The sequence below is a fragment of the Myripristis murdjan genome, chromosome 9, assembly GCF_902150065.1.
Source record: "Myripristis murdjan chromosome 9, fMyrMur1.1, whole genome shotgun sequence".
NCBI lineage: Eukaryota > Metazoa > Chordata > Actinopteri > Holocentriformes > Holocentridae > Myripristis > Myripristis murdjan.
In genome coordinates this window covers 20,870,860-20,893,442 of record NC_043988.1, presented here as the reverse complement: position 1 = coordinate 20,893,442, position 22,583 = coordinate 20,870,860, and the positions used below count along the sequence as shown (strand labels likewise).

Sequence of the window (22,583 nt, the reverse complement as noted above, 5' to 3'; positions counted from 1 at the left end):
TCTCAGACTGTTTGTTGTGATTAATATGTTGGTCAAAATGGAAAAAAAAGAAAAAAGCATGGCTGAAAAAAAATCCAAAGAATGCACTCTTATGTGTAAAAAAACAAACAAACAAACAAACAAAAAAAACTACCGTATTTCACCAATTAATCGCCCGGCCGCAAATAGCCGCCGGGTTCTTATAAACGCCTGGGGTCTGCACGCATTTTGCGTATTAAACACCCACCCGAATAACCGCCGGGGCGATTATTTGCATCATAATGAGGTAACCTAAAATAAGGCTATTCACCTTATTTTTGCAGAAGTAAACAGTTAGCCACACAATAACTGTGCGGCACTTCTGTTTTCTGTCAAAATAAGAGCGCTAGCTAACGTTAGAACAAAAGGGTGTACCGTAATATTAAATCGACTGACTGAAAATATGTTGGACAGTAGCTGTCATCACGATAATGACCTGGTGCAAAAATAAATAAAGGCCTGCAGCGAATAGCCGCCTGGTTCTTTTAAACGCCCGGGGTCCAAGTCGATTTTGCATATTAAACGCCCGGGCGATTAATTGGTGAAATACGGTATATCTGTCTGTCTAGCCATCCATGCATTCCCATTTTCATTTTGAAAGTTTATTGATGTACATGAAGTCTGACATCTTGTCTCACTTCTGCATTTTACATCCTGCCCTCTCAGAGTTTCAGGACACTTGAGTCAATTTCAGTACTTGAGACCAAAATCTGCAAGTAGCTTCAGGATGTCACTATTGTTTATTCACTATCTTCCATCTTGAAACCCAACATGACCTTTTTTAAAAGCCAAGATTTTTAAAATCTTGACCACATAATGCATTGCAGGAAGTGTTTGGCTGAAGACTGCTTCTGTTAGGATCACAAAGTAAATGTGAATGAATGACGGCTACATCTTGAGGTTGTTTTAATCTGAACTTGGTTTGATTGAGATGTTCTTGTCAATTTAAATACGACACATCACAGTTCTCATATGTTCCACCACTTTCTCTGTGTAAGCATTTTGGCTAAGAGAATGAACAGGACACAAGTTACAGAACATCAGGTCATGTTTAATAATAGAATCTCACATAAGAAATACAGGTAAAATTTATATCTGAAATTTGTCATAGTAGTCACCTTCAGGCCTTTTGGGCTGAAGGTCTATAGGCTCCTATAGTAACTGCAAGTGATATAAAAATGTCTCTGTCCAACTTAGAGCAAAGTAAAAGATAACAGGTTATCTCTCCAGATCCTATTCAGCAACAGTTCTCTCTCAGAAACATCTTGTGATCATAAAATGTCCGGTTTCTTGCCATTCAATCAAAGGCATAATTATACTGGTTCTGTGAGGCAATGAATCATAATGTTCAGTCCTGTTCTCATGCAGTACTAACAGCTTTTTGATAATGCTGTCCAGAAGAAGTTAAACTGTTAATTATGGATGGGACAAAAATGCAGAACAAAAGCCTGGGACAACAAAGCAACTCGGTAAAAAAAAAAAAAAGGCCCAAATTCCAACAGAAAATTGTAACATAGCCAACATGTCCTTCCACCAATATTTCAGCTGTAAAACGCAGTCAGTGCTGTGCCAAAAATACATCATACAACCATTAACACTCCTGTTAAAGGGATAATACAGTAAAGACAAATTTACATCTATTTTCCAACAGTTTTCCTTGTCCTCCTTATCTTAAATGTAAGGGATGTGTTTAAAGACCCATAGAATGAACGTATTCAGTGTCAAAATGAACAAATGTGGTTAGATTCTTTTGAGTCTAAACATTAGTGGTCTAACAGAAATCAATTTGTGTAATCTACAAGTGGCTAAAAAACATTATAAAATGTGTCACATGCAGGGAGGATCGGGGTGATTTAGGGTTTATGGTCAAATCAATACTTTACAAGTTAGTGATATCATATGCTGTTGTCTATTTGTTTACTTGGTCAGGGAAGCATTCCATTGGCTGGCTGCTGGGTGTTTTAGTCTCCCCATGCACTATAGGGGAATTTCAAGACTTTATGTGGGGTGATGGGGTGTGTGTGTGGGGGTCCATTTTTCATTACTACTCACCATTCATGCAAACACTGACATGCATTTCAAAAAGAAAGTTATTTACATGGAGATGAAAAAAAAAAAAAAAACAAAGCTTGCAACTCAAAACAGCCAAAAGATACCCTCAAGATGTGTGTAAATACCTAAAGAGTGAAAGGGCAAAATCAAATTTTAAAAAGGTGTCTTAGTGTTATGTGTGTTTTCAATACAAATGTATCAGAGCGCTGCCTCTGCTGGCAATTCTACATAAAATATAATTCAACCTATTCAATCCCTTATTCATATTGCAGGACCACACAACCTCAAATAAGGGCTATAGAATTAAAACAAGAAAAAATAAAGTGCTAAAAGAAAATACAAATTAATTATTGAAAGCAACAAAAATGAAAACAAGAAAATATATCACTATTGCTGGGAAACTTAAAATTCTCCCCTTCTGTTTCTGTCAGTAAACTATACACAAGAGTGTAAAAATGGATTAAGTAGCACGTGTGTGGGTACCAAGTCATGATACATTTAATTACCATGACTCGACTGGCGTGGAGAAACAGACTGATATGCTTTGAGATTTTTTTTATGTCTTAAAAATTAACTAAAAAATAGTTTTCTTAAAATTCAGTTTCACATGGTTCCTATAAATGAATGGAACTTCAGCAAATTCCTGCACGCCTGCAAATTTACTGGTTCTCATGACCAAACTGGCCTTCTTATGTTTCCAAGCAGACAGTAATTTGGTGTGCCAAAACCAAAAACTGTCTGCTTAAATTAACGGATTTCTTCTCCTGTGCTTTCTCACTCCAGTCATGTTGAACCCGGGCCTCCCAGTGGAGTTCCCCTCCCCAAACAGTGTCAAAGAAAAAGAGGAAAGTAGGAAGAGATTCATTCTTGGTGGCAGCATAAGAGAGGTCATTTTTACAAAGCAGGAACTACCCCTGTAAATGATGGGATGTGACCACTGCTATATGTGACCAGTGAATTACAGGTGTCACTAAAACAGCCATCAGATTATCCGCTATCACTTGTTTTTAAAAGGCTAAACTGAATGAATGATGCAAAAATTATAGAATCACAAAAAGCAATAAAAGCAAATAAATCACTAATGAAGAATTTTGCTCCATAAACTGTTAGTTATTGCATCCAAAAATCCTGTATCAGTAGGACCCCAGTCCAAAAACGGGGGTGTAGGGTTCATTGTCTGATCCAAAAACCTCGACCAGAGGCTCCACCTTTGCTCTGGTATTGTGCCTAACAACAACTGTTGTTTGTTGTGGGTGCATGCTCCAGGAATAGACTTACAACTGTAACTGTTTTTGGGTCTAAACCTGTAGTTTGACAACACCTGACCTAGAGTAGTCCATAACCTGGGTTAGACTTCACCTTGATCTAGTTCATGATCTTGAGGCATGCTGTGAGTTGTTTCATTCTCTGTGACATTCTTGTACAAGGGGATGGCTGTAGCTGCATGCATCTTATTTTGAGCCAGTCCAGCTCAGCTGTCCTCAACATCATCTCGACAACGAGGTTCAGCGACAGGTACCTTGTACAATTGTGTTCCTCACATCTGGTCCTCAGGGTCCAGATTACTGCTGGTTTTCTATTCTGCCAGGGAGCTAACAGCATTCACCTGGCATCCAAGGTGAAAATCAGTCCCTGATTGGTCAGCTCAAAGAAAACTACCTGGCAGAATTAAAAAAAACAAAAAACAGCAGTAGGGGAACCCGAGGACCAGATATAGGTATCCCCCACTGTGCAGCGCTGTAATATCCTGGTTTAGTTCTGTAGATATAACATCTGTCAGTAGTCAGCTGTGCTGAGTAGTCTGTGTCTGATCCAGTTTCATTGTTGAAATCTGCAGGTAACAGGTTAGCCATCATCATGGCATGAAGCTTTGTCCAGTAACTAACTCTTGGTGATATCTTTGTCTAAGTTTAGCAACTCTCTGTTCCAGTCATCACACGTCAAAGCCATTTATCAAAAATTAATCTAAATATATCTTGGATATATGGCTTTGGTCTATGTTAGTGTTATCCCTATTTAATAAGCAAGGGTGGAGCCAACAGTGCATGAAGAAGCCTCATACGCCATCTGGAAGAATTTGTCACTGGAGACAACTTCAATGCCACAAATGATGTTGCCGCGGCCTTTCCAACCCACCCAAAACGGTTCAGGTCGGGAAGACGTTCCATCGCCATTCCATTGTGTGTCAGGGTACGATGCAGGGGCGTGGCCGACCTACACAGGTCTCAATCCAACGGCTGTGGGTCAGCTATAGGCATAGTGTGCAGAACCTCGTCCAGTAACTGCAGAGCTCTGTGCAGGTGGATCTCGATCCAGCAGGGAGTTTCCTTGATGCTCTGACGGGGGTAGTCGGGACCCCAGCCTTTAACGAAGCTCATCCTGAGAATACACAGCCTTCGAAGGTCGTCTACCCCGATACCAGCCGCAGCTGACAGACCTGGGAGGAGAGTGGCAGTGAAGAAAGTGTTGAAAGAGAAGAAGAAGCAGTGTACTGTTTTTCATTTTTAATCCAGGAGGACGAGAAGCTGCAATCAGATAAGTATGCCACTGCTTTTGTTGTGGACACCTGACACCAAATGTGGCATTTCCCTCACCTGCTTTCCTAGCTTGATGTGAAAGCTCATGTGATGTTTCATAAAATGAATCTTTCATGAATCTCGGATCTATAGAACTGATAACCTAGTGACTCATACCAACTAGATGTCTCTAATAAACATAAAAGTGCAAGTCAAAGTAACAACATGCAAGCATTCAGGGTGTAACAATTCACACAGCTGACAATTCAATACAGGGTCCAGGATTCATCTTACAGTATTTAGAACAAATGTGTATTGAGAAAAATATGAAAAAAAATTATTTATTTATTTTTTAATTTATGAGAAGTAATCAATGCAATGTGTTTTCTTCTTGACTTCATGACATTTTAAACAAATGTATCTTTTGACCACTGTTGTAGACAATTGAACACTTTAACAGAGGTATAAAATTGTAACCAAAATGTGTTGTGGCAGTTTTACCACATTTAAAATAAAATAAAATTAACAAATAAATAAAGTGATATCTTAATTACATAACCAACCAGGCTTAATTTTTTTATAGATTTACTTTATTTTTCTCCACTTTTTGGCTGTGCACTGGATGCCCTACACTCCAAATACAATGATTTAAAAAAAAAAAATACTTTTTAAATACTGAGTGCAGCTCTCCACAATGTGTATTGTGACATATCACCATGTACAATACTGCGTTTTTGCCTTGTGAAGTACTATGAAAAGATATATTGTTAAACCCCTAATGCAAACATTTTGAGAAGATTTTGCAGCCATTTTTTAGAGCAATGGTCTCATGGAATAACCAGCCAAGCCATCAAAGATTCAGCTTAAAAAAAAGTAACAAGGTCAGGTAACTTTCCCTGTATTTAAAACAATGCCAAGGCCAGTTCATGACATTGTAATGGGGGCCCAACTGAACTTTAACTTACATAATCTCTGATTTCATTTTTTTGTTTCTATTTCTGTGCAAATTATGTATAGCAACAATCTTAGATGGTAACTTAATTAACACCAGTGCTGTCAAACATTAGTTAATTATTTAAAATATGAATTATAACCTCAAATTATGTGGGCAAACAGATCATAAGATGATTACCACAAAACCATGCAGATGAATCCGTTTTACTGTCACACTCATTGCCAGCAAAATTTGTCCTGAATTTGCCTGCACATCATCAGTTAAAGTGATCCCTCCCACTGATCCATGTCACACTGTCATAACATCTGTCTGTGTTGTGTGTGTGTGTGTGTGAGTGAGTGTGCATCTGTGTCTTACTAATAGCCGGGGCTATCCCTCCAACGGAGCCAGGTCCAGGTATATTCCCAGCCACAGCGGCTGCCTGGGCAGCTGCTGCTGCCTGGGCTGTGGCGGCCTGCTGCTGCATCTGTCTGTGGCACTGACGGAGGTCAAACACCTGCAAGAGAAAGAGACAAGAGAAAACACAAGGTCTGTACAATGTATACATTTAGCAGCATTTACATCCCCATTTCCAAGACTGCCTAGTGTTTAATCACTTTACATACAATAATAAGTCCACATATCATGATGTAAGTGATAGAAAAAGGACTGGAAACAATCTAAAAATCAACCCTTATCCCACAGCTTCCAAAAATAAGAGTGCTGGAATACAAACACTCATAATTAGTGTATAGAATTCACAACAATGAGAATCTGTAGCAGCAGAAAATCTTAATACATGGCTAAGGATGAGAGGTTGGGACTCTAGTTTCTCAAGCATTATGTATGAATGCCAACGCTGGATGATAACCTCTTTTTATAGTACAAGGAGTGTGAGCTCATTGCAGAGAGAATATTAGAGAGGTGAGGTGAGGAGTGAAACCTTGAGAAATCTTCTCTGATGTCCTCACCTTGATGTAAGCGCTGGGGTAGATTTTATGAACCGCATCTCCAGGGGCACGGCCTGCCTCTCTGTCCAGATAGTAACTCTGAACGAACACTGCATGGTCGCTAAGGCATCGCACCCACACGTCTCCCTCACCCTTACACTCCAGCTGGACCCCTTTACCGATGTGAAGCCTGAGGGGAGAGTAAGAGGAAAGGAAATAGGGAAGCAGACCGAGATAGCCAGGCATAGGAGGGGAAGAAAAAAGGAGAGAATGAAATAGAATGACAAAGAATGAGTTTCCCTGGAAATATTTCCTGCCAAAAAACATCAGCAAACTGTATTTATCAACTTCCCCGCTGAGCAGATATATACAAGTTCCAGCTACTCCATTCTATGGGGACGGCAGGAGACAGGGAGGATCACAGAAAACTCCGTATCTCACCAAGTCACACAGAAACTATTTGGATGAATAGATGACACTAAGGGTAAGAGACATCCATTTGAAACATCCATTTAAGTCTAAAATCTTGAAACATATTCCAACTTAAACAGACATGTCAACTCGATGATCAATGATGAAAAGTATTACAACAAGAACAAGGCCCATTACAGAGGTGCTGTAAGGGCTATATCTGAACAGTTTTATCAGCTACTATTTACCTGGATTTGCATTATTTTATACCCACGAATACTATTAATGATAAAGCTGTCTTCTTACTATCTTATCTTATCTTACTTAATATAAAGGCATGTGTTTATTGTTCCTATTCTAATATAAATTGTAATTAATAGCGTTCGTAATTACACTGAAATGTTATGTTGCACCAAAAAGCCTTTTAACCATCAACTTTCCCCCTTAAGTTTTGACATCTTCTGTCTTTAAATTAAGTCACATACCTTGCTCTTTCAATGGCCTCAGTGCGGTGTACGTTGCTGAGCTGGCCCAGACAGAACCTGTCTCCACCTGACGGGTCAACATAGCCGTCCACCGTCACAATTGGACAGGTGGAGGGCACCTTGAATGTCTCACCAACCTGAACATCCATCTCAAAGTAGGCAATGGAGCACCAGTAGTCAGGAGCTGGGACAGACGGGAGAACCTAGTGTTAAGAAACTAGCAATAACTTGTACAAGGAATATAATCCAGACACAGCAAGAGAGTATGACGTAAACAAACTGTGCACAAAGCAGGAACAGTTTTGCTCTTTAAATATTGATATTAATGCTGTCAAACTCAACACTAAGCCTTGTGGTACACTTTGAAATCTATAAAATATGGGCAGCTTTTGAAAGCATCACATGCAGGCAACATGGACAGTAATTACCATAAATTTGGAGAAAAATGTTTGAAGAAAAAAATATACTGCTGGTCAAAACTGTGGAGAAATTTGTCTTTTTCTCTTGCCAGAAAATGTAGCCCATGGATTACATAATTGCAGGTTGTGTGTGTTCTCACCTGGGTGATTGGATATGGGAGGCTGAAATGCTAGCTCGTTATGCACTGGCCCTGATGGAGCAAGAAACAAAGAGATATGACATTAACCAAAAATGTAAGTGCCCACTTTGTCTAACATTACAGTGAGGAATTTGATTGAATATGTGTATGTATGTACTTATAGCAGTAATGACTGTGTGAGCACGAGGTGTGTGAGTGTACTTACAGTAGTGTCCCGGGTGCGGCATTGGTGGGTGGTGCTGTAGGTGGCCGTTGGTGTGATGGGGCATGTTGGGGGTGAAGCTGTTGTTCCTCGACCAGGTGGAGCTGGCATCTGGGGAGAAAATGGGAACAGAGGTCAGGTGGAGGTTACAGATGGAAAAAATAAAACTCTCAAGAGCTCCTCACACAAGTGGTCCTCAAACTCTCATTCACAACAACACTTGACACTACTTTACCAGGTACTTGCTTTAAGTGAGAATGTTTTATCAGTGAACCTGTCTAGTTAAATGGTCCCACTCCCAACCAATTGACATTTAGCTTTTTTTGTTTTAATTATTTTTTTCTGAATTCAGAAGTTTAAACTGATGTTCAAAAAGTGACAATTTCTGAGAGCACATACAAAATTTTCCATATTATATACTATGAGCTAGTCATATCTCACAGCCTGTTCCTGTCAGCAAAGCCAGGACAGACTTTTATCACACAGACACATACACTATACGTACAGACACACAAAGACCCAGAAACACAAAGATAACATATTAATATATTATTTTTTGCCATCATTTAGTATAAATGCAAACAAGAAAAAGGGCAAATGGGCTCATAGACAGCAACATGCACAGAAGTTAGAGAGAGACAGCCAAACACACACACACAGTTAATTATTTTAACACTGCATCTTACTCCCTGATCCAGCAGCGATGGCAGGGAAGGACGATGTTGAGGCAGTGGTGGAGGCTTCAGAGGGTGGGAGCAGGGTAGGGGTGCCGAAGGAGTCAGACGGGGCCGAACGGCTGCTGGAAGGCGGGTGCTGGATGGTCTGAATGGAATGCCCTCCCTCGATGGAAGGCAGACTGGGCTGCCCATCGAAATCGTACTCATCCTTCACCATCAGCGCTGCGCTGGGTCCAGAACTTGTCAGAGTCAGCCCTGATAAGTCTAAGGACAGAGAAAAAAAAATCAAACAAATGGGTCGCCCAAGGCACTGGCAACGCCCTAGTTAGAGGTTCAAACACATGATGGACTGAACCTCACGCAGGCTCCACATATATGCAGCTAAAAGGCCCTATGTGAACAAACAATCATGGGCATCCCTTTATATCCAATTATATCCAATTCTGGTGATATAGCCTGTGGGCTGAATAAATCTACGTAAATTACATGTCATCTATAGAAATTAGTGATTTATCATTGATTCATGATATCATGTTATCATGTTAAATGATAACATGATATCATGAATAAGGTTAAGAATAGACAAAGACAAGGCCTGTCACTGTTGTGTTAGGCGTTTAAATTGCTTTGAAAACAGTAATTGCCAGATAAAATTCTCTGTTACTCACCGATACCAGGAGACACGACTCTCTCATAGTGATAAGGATTGACACACACGCTATCACACTTGAGATCAAAGGCAAACTGGCAGTATTTGACGTGCTTCAGTTCGTTCTTGTGCAGGTCTGGCCACCTCCACAGCCTGGCATAGATTACATGAGGGAAGCCTTTTCGTCCGGCCACCTGGGAACAGAGCAGGCAAATGACCCGGAAAAACAACATCAGTTACAATATCCACTTAGATCAGTAAGGGGAAGATTTCCTTAACAACTGGGAGAATAATCAGTCCTCAGTCTTTCTGGCTGAGGCTAAACTTATGTATTGTTGGAAGAAAGAGAGCACCGCTTGCTTAACTGTTTGCACATTTTTCTTTGTAAGATGAGCCTTGTGACAACTGGGTAAAAACATCTGTGTTGAAATACTTTTTAAAAATACGGTCCACTGCAGAGAGAGTTCCCAAAACATAACTTCTAACTGCTTATTACTCATGACTTTTAAAACAAAAGCCTGCAGCCTTCTGCATTTTTAAGGCCTTAAACAAAGATTTCACAACTCATTATCTACTATGTCCTTATGTTACTTTTAAATAACTCTTCAGTTTAAAAGGAGAGGGGAACAAAGATGTTATGAAATTACTACCTCAGGACTGCAGGAAAGCTATTCACATTTGGGTACTCTGTATAAAATGTAAAAGTTTTGGGGCTGTAAAAGCAAACACAAAAAATAAACATATCTTGATGCTCCTACCTGCAGCCGCCCGTCCAGTGTCCTCTGGATGGTGACACACTTGCTGGGATGGGCCCCGTTGGTGGTGATAGCAGTGATGAGCGAGTCCAGCTCATCCTTCTTCTCCTTCAGCTTTTTCACCAAGCTCTCGATGGCCCTCTTGGCAAAGGTTTCGCTCTCACCACCCTGCCTGTGGCACATCAAGCTGTGCACGATGCTCAGGCAGGCGTCATTGCTGGTAGGCGTGTTGGTGATGGACATGCTGGCTTCAGAGCGTGGCTGCGTTTCTAAGAGACAGGATGAAGGAGGTCTCTTGACCCAGGCACAGGTGTACACTTTATACCGTGAGACACGACATCAGAGAGCATAAGCAGATGGGGTGTCTTCACATCACATGGGTCACCGGGATGACTGGGTCCACGTGGGAATAGTCAGCAGACAGTCCTGTTCACAGGTGCTCACAAACCCGTCAGCTTCAGGAGCAGAGACAACAGGGTCTGAGAGAGAGGATGACAGGCGACGTTAGAGAACTGCCCAGCTACATCAGAATCAGACACACTTTATTACTAATATTACTAATATCCCAGTCCCAGCGCCACACCTCAGCAGTGAAGACCGACAAACACTCTCAACGTGTCTGTTTACTTTGAACCTGGGTGGCTGGCGGAAAGCATGAACCTAAATTTATCACGCTGTCGAGATACTGGCTGCATAACGCTGGCACGCCAACTAACGTTACCTAAATAGTGAAGCAGCCATTTTTTAAAAACAACAAATAAGTTTTGGAACACACAGAACTGTTTACTCGAGGTATAAACTTTTAGCTGTTCGGTCCGCTAACATGTTAGCGGCGCCAGTGTGGCTCATATAAGCTTGAGGAAACTGCGTAAAGCTAACAGAGATGGACACAAAGTCGGAAGTAGGTAAGCGTTGCCTTCAAAATAAAAGCTTAAAATGTACTGTCTAGAAATTTGGACAAAGCCATGTGTAAGTAGTACAAAGTAGAAGAATACAACTCAACAAAGGTATGCCTTAGAAAAGGTTACTTTTTATAATAGTACATGGTGTTAACTTTAACAAATTTATTAGATATTACAGAAAAAGCATATCTAACAACTTTGAGAGATGTCAACAAGCGTTGGTATATTTGGATTGAAGGATATCCTGATGTCAGAATGACAACAGTATATTTTTAAAAGTTACAGACAAAAGGGAAGGTCCACGGCACACATTTTAAAATGCATTCTGTGTATTAGGCTGCCAACTCTAACAATATCATTAAAAAAAAAAAAAACTTGCATCAAACAACCTGGAAGGATGTTTCCCACTTCATAAATCTATCCTATCATAACCTGTGTAAATAATTTACATTGTAAGTTTGAACTCATATGCACAAATACTAGGAATATTGTTATAGATGTATTACTTAAGTTTACTGAAGTAACTGTTATATTTGACTACTTGTGATCAGCGACATGTTTGTTGTCACTTGAAAAGCTTGAGTTGCAGCAACATGTTATATGACAATGTACAGTAGAATATGAATATTTTTCAACTACATCAGCTGACATCCCTAGTTAATTCCTGTCACTGCTGTATACACTCAGAAGCTGTCACAGATGCACGACAAAAACGCCTTTATTTTGGAAAAATTTAACCGGAAATCACTTCAATTCCGTTACCTTGACACTAATCTTGCCAGCTAACCGCTAACGCAGCAAGCTAACGTTACATTAGCTGGTGGATTTGTTATTGACAGTTTCAGGCAACGACAAACACAGTGATTTGTTTGGTAATTTGCACGGTAAGCGGCTGGAATAAGCGTATTTATGCGCCCAAAACAGTCACAGTGATGACTGTTGTATCGTTAAAAACTGAGAACTAAATTTAACTACCTAGCAGTCAAGCTACCCTCTGAGTTAGCTAGTGCTTAGCTAGCAGGAGCACCATGTCTCTCCCCAAGTTACCGTGCCGACGGGGCCGATGTCGGGGCTGTGCAGATCATGTACGCCTCCTGGATTATCCGCGTACAGTTGCACAATCGCTCAGAAAAACAAGATGGAAAAAATTAATGTCCAGCAAATGTTTCCTTACATCCTCGAAACAGGAGCGCAGGTGTGACCGGACTTCGCCTGAGACTCAAATCACAGATTTCGTGTCAGGGTTTCTGCTCCCTCCCGACCCAGTTCACACTCTCACACACACATACACACATACACACCGCACTATTTCCTTCAATGGCGCGGTGTGCATGCGCAAAGTAGGACAGCAGTGTCACATTACTCAACAGGCCCACTAGGGCTTTCCTACAGGAGCACGTCATTGTTGTTTTCAAGGCTGTGGTCATATGTAAACAAAGATGGAGCGATGTTTGTCATGAGGACACAGCAGCCGATCAACAACAGTTTGGCAATTTGAAGTATGAATCAATATGTTAATCTGAACATGGAGAGATTAATTTAATTTCGGAGTGGGGCAGTTGTATTTCGTTTGGTTCTAACTTACTACTACTACTAAAAGTAGTTTTGGAAATGAATGAATAATAGTCCTGTGAAGGAATTATAGGGATATTCTGTATATTGTTTTATCAAGATACAGAATATGCTTTTCACAGGGCACAAAAACCTGCAGCGATCAAAAACTGATAAAAAAGAGATCTTCCTTATTTTTTGCACTTCCACCAAAGCCATGAGTTCATTTGCCACTCATAATCCCTATATTCTCTTTTCTCAGTTTTTAGTTCATGGGTTGTTTCTGCAATAGTATGCAATTAAAAAAATCACAAAGCACAAGACATTACAAGACAAGCTGACTTACCCAGCCTGCCCTAGCCAGAAAGAAAAAAAATTCCCAACTAAACCTTATTAGCAAAGAAAAATGGTTAAAATATTTGGAAGGGCAATTTAAAGATTCAAGGATACTTTTTTTTTTTTTTTTTTTTTTTTTTTTTTAAGGTTACTCTGAACTTAACTATGGTTTTATTCCAGTGTATTAGCATTTAATTTCAGTGTAAATACCCTTCTTCCAGTGTTTTACTGTGTGATTACACTGTATACCTAACTGTACACCTAAGTAGGTATAACTGTACATGATACCTGATTAGGTCTGCCTATGTATACTGAATTTTACCCTTAAACCCTAACCATGAAAGTACTGTAGAGCAGCAAAGTTATTCTAATAAGTGTATTATTAATTATAAAGATGTGTAACAGTTTTTATTTATTTATTTATTTATTTATTGTTCCCTCATTTCAGTAACTCCTTGAAAATAAAAGATATTGTTGGGGGGTGGGAGGGTGCAGAATTCCTCACAAGTCAAACAAAACATCACAACCAATTATTGTGATTTAATAACTAATGCATGAAAGCGCTAGTTTGAGAGTTTCCATCCTGACCAGCAGGGGGCAGTACTCACCAGCCTAAAAACTGTGCTCTCTGCTGCACGCCTGTGAGTGGCAGTGCAGGGAGAGCTTCACTGAAATGTTTCCTTAATTTAGAGTTCACTATTTAAGTTTTGGTGTGCTCAGGTTTTCATATGCAACCAAAATAGAAACTTTAAATTAATGTGCTATCATTAGCAAATTACTTGTGTTCTTTTAATAACATGGACTGGAAGTCAGATGACCCCTGTCATGCAAATCGGATATGAGCTGGAAAAAAATCGTCAGTCGATTACCAATAATTATTTTCTGAAAATCTCATGTAGTAGCTTTGTGTTTCGACTGATTTGTAAGTGTCCTTTAAATATCAAGGACGTTTCATGACTCAGGGTAATATAAAAGATGATATAAAAATGCTGTGATCCAAAGTGAATTTATTTGGGAAAAAATATAACTTTTTGGTGTTGCCACACTTTCCTGAGACAGTTAAGTTTAGTTTAGTTTAGTTTATTGCCTTATTTGACAGGGGCAATGTACAGAACAGATCATGTACCAGAGTTAGCTATATTGCTAATTTTCATCTGTGGTCCCTGGGCAGGGTGCTAAAATTATTTACATAAAAACATTACACAACAACAAATACATACAGACATTACAGACACTTCCACTTCCAGACAGACACTTCCACTTCCAGCAGGACATGTAATTAAAGGCACATTCGACCAACTTTGCAGCAATCCTACAAGCTGAAACTGTCGGAAATGTTGAATGGTGTTTGGAAAGATTATAGTACTCCAAACTTTTACATGTGTTTCATTTTCACGCGGTATTTATATAATCCCTTGACACAACGGCAGGTTTACAACCATATAAAACTGGAATGAATATTGTGACTTCCTGGTAATAGTTACAAATATTAAATTTAACCCAGTTTAGTGCTCTGTAATCATAAATGAATGGGAGTCACAGAGATAACCATGACATGTTTCATATTCTGGGCAAAATCTGAACATCAAAGTTGCTGTTGAAGGTGATTAAACATGAATTGATCATGAGCTGTGAAATGTGGCTGCTGCCCTTGTGACTGCTATCCTTTCGCCATTAGACATAGACCGGCTGATGTTTTTTGTTGCTGTTGTTGTTGTTGCAAATGTTGCAGAAACCATAGCCATTGCCATCCGGGCTGAAGCATCATCTGAATATCACATGGAAAAAAAGGATTTATGCTTTAAATGTGGATTTTATATTCCATCTCACATGGGGGACAGAGACTAACAAGTGAAAATCAGCTGTTTCCAGAAAACGTCATGACTTTCCAAGTGGTTTACAGCGTTATCAGTCGTCATGCAACTTTCGTGTTGAGCAGCTAACTTAACCAATCAGTGCGTACCTTTTGCATGCCTGGAAAGTCACACACAAGACAACACACACCCACAAAAAGCAAGACACTGTAACTGATTTTATTCACGCTCCTCACACTGGTGATGCTAAGGTTGACCAGACTATCATACGTCACCATGACAACCGTACCACAGAGGCAGGACATATGACTGCCGTGTGTGTATGTGTGTGTGTGTCTAAGTGCTCAAGTGACATGAGAACGTGTGAGTGAGCATTACACATCAATCGACACACTCACAAACATAAATATAAACAGACAAGAGCGGAGCATACATGATGTGATGTGACTCTCTCTCTCTCTCTCTCTCTCTCTCTCTCTCTCTGTCTCTGTCACTCTCTTTTGCTCTGCTGGGAAAACAGGATGAACTGACAGCCCCTGCTAGACATCTTGGTGTTGTGTTTGACAAAATCAGAATTTTGACCATCACATTAAGAGATCGGTTCAGTCTTGTTCCTTACAACTCAGAAATATTGCCCAAATCAGTTCAGTTTTGCCCAAGTACATCGTAGAGCAAATCATCCATGCTTTTATCTCTTCCTGCCTGGATTACTGTAACGCAATATTTTCTTGTTTAAGTGAGTCTGCTGTTGCTCGCCTTCAGATGGTGCAGAACGCAGCAGCCAGGCTTTTGACAAACACTCAACAAAGAGAGCATATTACCCCGATTCTGGCCAACTTACACAGGTTTCCTTGTGCGCTTCAAAATTCCAACAAAGATCCTCCTGATCATACTGAAAGCCCTCCATGGCATGGCTCCCTCTGATATTTCTGAACTTATAACCCAATACCCTGCGCCAAGATTACTCACTTTGGAATCACCATCCCCTCACTATCAGGTCAGCTGGGCCTGTGCCACATTTTTGTTTGAATTTTTTACATCGCTCTTATTGTTTATTGTCTCTTTCCAAATGATAAATTTTTAATGCTGTGTATTGTTATGCATGTTTCTTATCCATTGTTTCCTACTGTACAGTCTCTTCATTGCTCCACCTGCCCTCCCCCTCCTCCTCTTCTCCCTCACCTCTTTCACCTTTTCTATTTGCTCAACATTCCCAATTCTTTCCACCTTTTCTTTCCTAATATTTTCCCCTTCATCCCCTCTCCCACGTTTTTCTCCTCTTCCATGCTGTACCTCATTCCTGCCCTCCATCAATCTATTCTCACTGCTCCCTTGTCCATCCATCCATCCATCCATCCATCCATCCTCCTCTTTATTCCCACTTTCCCCTCTCTTTCCCTCACCAAAACTTTCCAACTTCATCTTCACACCTTCCTCTTCTCCCCTCTCTCCCTCTTTTCCTTCCCTCCTCCTCTCTCATTTCCTCCCTCACCTCTCCCTCTGAAGCCAGAGCACATCACATGAGAGACCGTGTATTAAATCTGAAATCTTTCCACTTCAGTAGGATGCAAGAAATTGTCTGCCCTGTGGGAAGTAAATAGGGAATGAGGGAGGGAGAGAGGAGTGAAATGAATTGAGAGGTGTATTTAGGGGACGAGGGAGGGAGAGAGAGAGAGAGAGAGTTAGACGCTGAAGATGGTGGAAGTGGAAGATGAATGGATTGGTGGAGAGAGGGAGCCGGTGATAGAGAGAGGAGTGGAGGGGTGGATGGAGAAAAGGGAGAGAGAGCGAGAGGAGATGGGTGAGCTGTCTGTTTGAGGATAAATCAGAGAGGCAGCGCAGTGAGGAGGTCTGTATGCATAAACACACACAGACACACACACACACACACACACAAACAGATGTGCAAAGAGTGTGTGCACATTCACGCTTGTACTCACATGCGTACAGACACACACATACACACACACACTTGCAGATACACAAACACAAATACACTCGCTGACACACTCAGCCCCACGGCGAGGTGGTAAAAGGCCACGGCTGATTGGGTGCTGCAGGGTGATTTCGCCTGGAGTGGCAGAGCAGTGCATGTTGGGATGTTTGGATACAAATGCAGTCATCCGTGAAGGCATGAGGTAGGTCACCCCCCCCCACCCCCCATTTCTCTCTCTCTCTCTCTCCCGCATCCCTCCATGTATGCATCTCTCTCTCCCTCTTGTCTTCTTTTCTTCCCCCTCTCTGTTCTGTTTCCCACCTTTTCTTTCTCTCTATTTGTCTCTTGTAACTGTGGCTGTGTGTGCTGCACATTCCTAAGAGGGCTGCTCACTAACATACCTCCATATCTGCTCCTTCTCTCCGTTGTTTTCAATCCATCCTTCACACACAATGTATACTCTCTCTGGACATTAATATTAATTCTGATTTCCCTTCTCTCTTCTCTTTTTGCCAGGCTTGCTTCATCTTTGTCCATGTTTAAATCTGCCTTCCATCTCTCACCTCTTTATCTTTTGTTTGTCTAGTTGTCCTCTCCCTCCATCTTTCCCTCTGCAGTTCTCTCTCTCTCTCTCTCTCTCTCTCTCTATCGCCCCCCTCGCTCTCTCTATCCCTGCAGAGTAGTGTGCTAAGTGTGCTAACAGAATAATTAGTCGTGCTTGATGTCTCTGACAGATCTAATTCTTCTAAATGGCCACCACATGCCTCCCCTAATCAGCCCAGGGCTAGACACACACACACACACACACACGCACACACACACACACACACACACTGCATGCATGAACACACATAGCTTGGAATTACAATCCTCCATCTGTGTTCAGGGTAGTTTTGAGATGTCGAGCGTTAAAGTTTTTATGCCCCAAATAGTAAAACTAATAGGTAAGCTAATTAACTATGGCAACTCAGATATCTGGAAATGGGACTTGTAAAGATGGTTCAATTGCAGGTGAAACCACCTAATTCTGAGAGCGACAGCCCTGCCCCGAATAAAAGAACAGAATAGTTCCATCTGGAGCCACATTAAAGACAAAATAAAGAAAAAATAATGTTGCTGTGTTTCTATCCAAACGTACAAATGTATTTTATCAAATGCATGCCAGTCTCAGCTGGCTGGATGTTAAGAATAGAATGTCATATTTGTTGATGGTATTTCTTCGAAACATTGTAACAACAAAAATGCCACATATCTTTTACAGGAAATTATCTTTTAGTTCAGAGATACATAATTACTCAACTCGACATGCTGCTGGAGGTTATTTTATTTTACCCAGGACACCCTCTCAACGTACGGTATTATGCAGAGCTATGAAGGAGTGAAATGCCCTTCCTAGTTATGTCACACTACAAAGAAACATGGTTAGTTTTAAAGTGAAACGAAGAGATTATTATTTAGATTATAATTTTGATCAGTAGTGTAGATTTGTAAATTGGGTCCTGGCATCTTTGTGTGACTTGATACACAGTAAATATTTTGTTTTATTTTGTGCTGATTCAATGTAAGAGCGGGTAACTTTTATGTTTGGTGTGTATGTGTATGTATTAAGTATGTGTCTTGTGTATGTGTTCTTGTTTTCTATGTGTTAAGTATGTGTGTTTTACAGTTGGTTTGTATTGTCACTTATGAAAACGAAAAGACCCCAAGAAGAATAGCTGATGCTTTGCAAAAGCTAATGGGGATCTTAATAAACTCAAACTCAAACACAAATTACTGCAAGTGCTTGATTGGAAAATACATTATGCAAAATTTTTTTGATAGCAAGTGACTATAGAATATCACATACAACTGGGCAAACCAGAGGATGGGAATATACTGGGAAAAGCAGTAATAATGGCTCTAATTTTACATTGCTCTTTCTTTCATGTCCATCAACACATAATGTGTTAATCCCATCCACTGCCATGTTTGCTGAAACTCCATTAATATGAGATATGATAGAATTTTGCTTCATTTGAAACTTTTTAGCATTTTGTTAGGGGTTTATTAAAGGTCACAAGAGACGGTGTCCACTCCAGGAGTAGAAATCCAACTCTTGGAGCGAAGTCTTCTCTGATCTGGTTTGCCTGCATGTGGTTTGAAACACCGTCAAACTAATTTCAGGACTGTAACAGTTTGTCAGAGCTGGAGGAAACACACACGTCTGATCTCCCGGGACTGTTTGTATGTTTGCATATGAATGTGTATGCGTGTGTGTGTGTGTGTGTGTGTGTGTGTGTGTGTTTGTGTTTGTCCCTCTCCCATGCATCCCTTTTGTCTTGTAAAGTGTTTATTTCCATATGTGTATATATGCACCATTTGACTGTGTGTAAATGTGAATGATTTTCTCTGAAGATGTTTGTGTGTGTGTGTGTGTGTAAGACTGAATGTTTATTGCTCCCAATGGAACATGACAAGCATCATTACTGTGTTGCTTAGAGTCAGTGCACAATAAATACAAATAGACAAATGCATTCTCTCTCTCTCGCTCACACACACACACACACACACACACACAGTACCGTGCCGCGTGTGCCTTTGAGACATTGTTTGTTGGTGTGCTGTCCGTGCGTGGGTGTGCGTGCGTGTATGTATGAATCTTGTAAGGCAGTGATAGGAAACAGAGACGGAGCCATCAGGGGTTTACAGCTTTATTCTGTTCTTCTGTGTGGTCTCCCTTGAGACGGGACTATCAGCACAGGAGAAACACTGGCGAGAAGCAGAGAGAAAACAAAAGAGAGGGAGGAAGACGAGGAGGAGGAGGAGGAGCAGAGAGACAGGAGGAAAAGATACCTCAAGAGGCGAGGTGGAAATCGAGAGAGACAGAGAGGCAAAGGAGGAAGAGGGAGAAGACAAGAGGGAAAGGACAACAAAGTGGCAGGAAGGGAAGGACGAGAGGAAAGAGAGAAGAGGAAGGAAGAGAGATGAAGAACAGGAAGGAAAGGGTGTGAATGATGGAAAGAAGAAAAATGAGTAAAAGAAAACCCACCGTGCAGAAGAATACATGAAAACGAAGAAAGAAACAGAGAGGGATGAAGCTCTCAAAGGGAGGGGAGTTTGAATTATAGGAGTGTGAGGACGAGCCAGCATTAGGAATGGGTGTACTTGTTTTCTTAACTTAGTTAGGAAACACCTAGTGTGACGCACACGTACAGATAAACACACACACACACACACACACACACACACACACACACAGATAAGAAGAACTATAGAGAGAGCAGGATGAGCAGGCAACTATTTACAAGGTACACATGCGTATAAGATGTGATGATGTGGTTCACTTGGCCTCGTCAAGCTGCGTGTGTAGTGTGGTCAGGATGACGTTTAGCACCTCCAAGTCCAAGGCCATCGCTCTCTGCTGGAAAAAAAGTATTTTGCCCCCTCCAAATTGGGAGCAAGTTACAGCCTCAAGAGTAAAAATTCAAGTCTCTCAAGGTCTTGTTCACAGTGAGGGCAAAATGGAGCGGGAGATGAACAGGTGGATCGGGGCGGCGGCAGCAGGCATGTGGTTGTTGAACTGGACCGTTGTGGTGAAGAAAGAGGGCTGAGCCAGAAGCCAAGCTCACAATTTACTGTTCAATCTCTGTTCCAGCCTTCACCTAAGGTCATGAGCTCTGGGTAGGGACTGGAAGAATGAGATTGTGGATAAAAGTGGCTGAAATAAGTTTGCTCTGCAGGGTGGCTGGACACACCCTCAAGGCTAATGTATGCGCACTATGGTGTCCATGGCACAGATGGCAGAATGACACAATTATGGCTTGAATGCCATTGAATGGTGGTCAAACTAGGGCTCCGTAGCCGTGCCGTGCACCTTGTAATTTTTGTAACAACATGGCATGGCACTGTGGAGGCTGTGTTGGATAAGCAGATGATGCTTGGTTGACGTGACCACCGAGGATGGGGCGGTGATTTTCCCGTACGTCACTTCCTTGAGACATAAATGGAAGGTACATGACGCACTCCGTTTGATCAAGCTGTTTCAACCAAGAGCCATGGATGGTGTGCCATTTGCAGATACCGTGCTGTGCTGTTCATGCTGTAGGTTTGTGAGCGCAAAATGGTGAATAAATCAATCTTTAGAGAAAGGGTGAGGAGCTCAAACATCCACGAGGAGCTTGGAATAGAGCCGCTGCTCCTGAGCATTGAAAGGGGCCAGCTGAGGTGGTTTGGACATCTAGTTGGGTCACCTCCTGGGCGCCTCCCTGGGGAGGTGCTTTGGGTACGATCAACTGGGAGGACACCTCGGGGCAGATCTGCTGTTTTACCATGGACTTTTGTGTTTTTGGACTTTGTTTGGACTGTGCTTTCTGTTTCTCCCAGTGTTTCCTTGTGTTTTTGGTGTCCTTGTTTCCTGTGCCCTCTCTGTGTCAGCCTCGTTTGCCCACACCTGCCCTGTGCTAAACTCATTATCCCTGTTTCCCTCAGCCAATCCTCTGTGTTCTCCAGTCTTGTGTTTCGGCCCCTTCCCCAGGTGTGGATGGATGGATGTACATGCATGTTAAACATACACACACACTCATCTTGAAATGCACAGTCTTTATTTAGATTAAAAGTGCAAGGACACACAAGGATGATGTTTGGGTTTTAAATTAAAGGATCAAGATAGCTGGTACATTCAGTGACACACAAAGTTTTATTTTATAGTAATTTTAGGTGACCCACTTCAGATGGTCAATACTGCACATTGTTTAGGATTTTAACTCTTTATTGACCCTTGCACTTACCTCTATATGTCCCAGAAGTGGAGGGTTTCTGATGATAAGTCCCTTACAAAAAAGTGTGAACATTTTTTCCCCCATGTTTTCACCTGCCACCATATGTGACAGTTAAATTCCTTTTTCACATGTTCACACTGCAAATATGTGCCGATACATATTTTTTAATTTACATATATAAGGGTCATGTCATCAAAATCCTCAATCCTCAAGATGTAAATCTATTACTCCTTTCACTCTTAACTGAAATCCCACTGCCATGGTGGGACTCTAATGGGTTAACCCAGGATTTCATTCCTGTTCTGAACCCGGAATCAGGGCCGGGAGACGATCGGCTTCAGCTCTGATCAGTGCAAGTGGGTCAACTGCTAATTTTCAACACGCCTAGGGAGCAATAATTAGGTGGCCCTAGCCCTAACTTCAGTGAAACTTTGATAAATTACCAATGAATCACTATAATTTGAGTTGGACTCTGACTTGACGATAGTGTTTTAGCTGTAATGAGACAGACCACCAGGCGGACTGTTGGAGAAAATGCTGTATATCATTCTGTTTGGAAGACTGACACTAGTTCATCTGGCTTGTTTTCAGCAGGTAGTCCTAGTTGGTGAACAAAAAATTGGTCTAAAGTGGTTTAAGTACACACACACACACACACACACACACACACACACACACACACCTCCTCTATACATTTCAGCACAAACTGTATTAGATCCAGAAAAGTCAAAATGCAGGGTCAGCTGCAGATAAGTATCCAAGGGTGAATAGGTGTTTAGTGTGTATATGTGTGTGTGTGTGTGTGTGTGTGTGTGTGTGTGTATGTGTGTGACCATCACATGTGGAACGTGAACGTGTGACCACACACACCGTGAGCCCCTCTGTTAGTCAGAAAGCTTGAGGAGATCAAACACACGTGCCGTCATATGGTTTGAATTAGAGTCAGTCTTCATGTTTCATCATAAAACCTCAATAAAGACGGGCTTATACAGCGCTACACACACACACACACACACACACACACACTGACTGACCACAACACACATAGCCACGCCTGTGAAACCACATGTACAGACGCA

At 41.2% G+C, this 22,583-nt stretch overlaps 1 protein-coding gene across 3 annotated transcripts; it reads right to left on the bottom strand.

Moving 5' to 3' along the window:
• Positions 1 to 1,048: 1,048 nt before the first annotated feature.
• LOC115365163 (mothers against decapentaplegic homolog 4) lies at positions 1,049 to 12,411 on the bottom strand. 3 transcript variants are annotated; one of them, XM_030059998.1, is made up of 10 exons: positions 12,158 to 12,411; positions 10,212 to 10,687; positions 9,473 to 9,647; positions 8,814 to 9,068; positions 8,131 to 8,238; positions 7,926 to 7,976; positions 7,367 to 7,550; positions 6,492 to 6,660; positions 5,899 to 6,037; positions 1,049 to 4,507 (listed from the first exon to the last, which is right to left on the bottom strand). In XM_030059998.1, exons 2-10 carry the CDS (start codon positions 10,449 to 10,451, stop codon positions 4,296 to 4,298), a joined length of 1,533 nt encoding a protein of 510 aa, XP_029915858.1. In that variant the 5' UTR covers positions 10,452 to 10,687; positions 12,158 to 12,411; the 3' UTR covers positions 1,049 to 4,295. The 3 variants fall into 3 exon arrangements, with proteins under 3 accessions (XP_029915858.1, XP_029915859.1, XP_029915860.1); XM_030059999.1 differs by having other exon boundaries at positions 12,285 to 12,411; XM_030060000.1 differs by lacking the exon at positions 12,158 to 12,411 and adding an exon at positions 10,792 to 10,973.
• Between the last annotated feature and the right edge of the window lie 10,172 nt (positions 12,412 to 22,583).

Coding starts and splice junctions, on each gene's coding strand:
- LOC115365163 (XM_030059998.1), bottom strand. CDS start 10,451: ATGTCCATCACCAACACGCCTACCAGCAATGACGCCTGCCTGAGCATC. Junction 8,239..8,813: donor CATCGCTGCTGGATCAGGGA/GTAAGATGCAGT, acceptor TTTTCTCCCCAG/ATGCCAGCTCCACCTGGTCG. Junction 6,661..7,366: donor GAGGCCATTGAAAGAGCAAG/GTATGTGACTTA, acceptor CTCTCCCCTCAG/GCTTCACATCGGTAAAGGGG.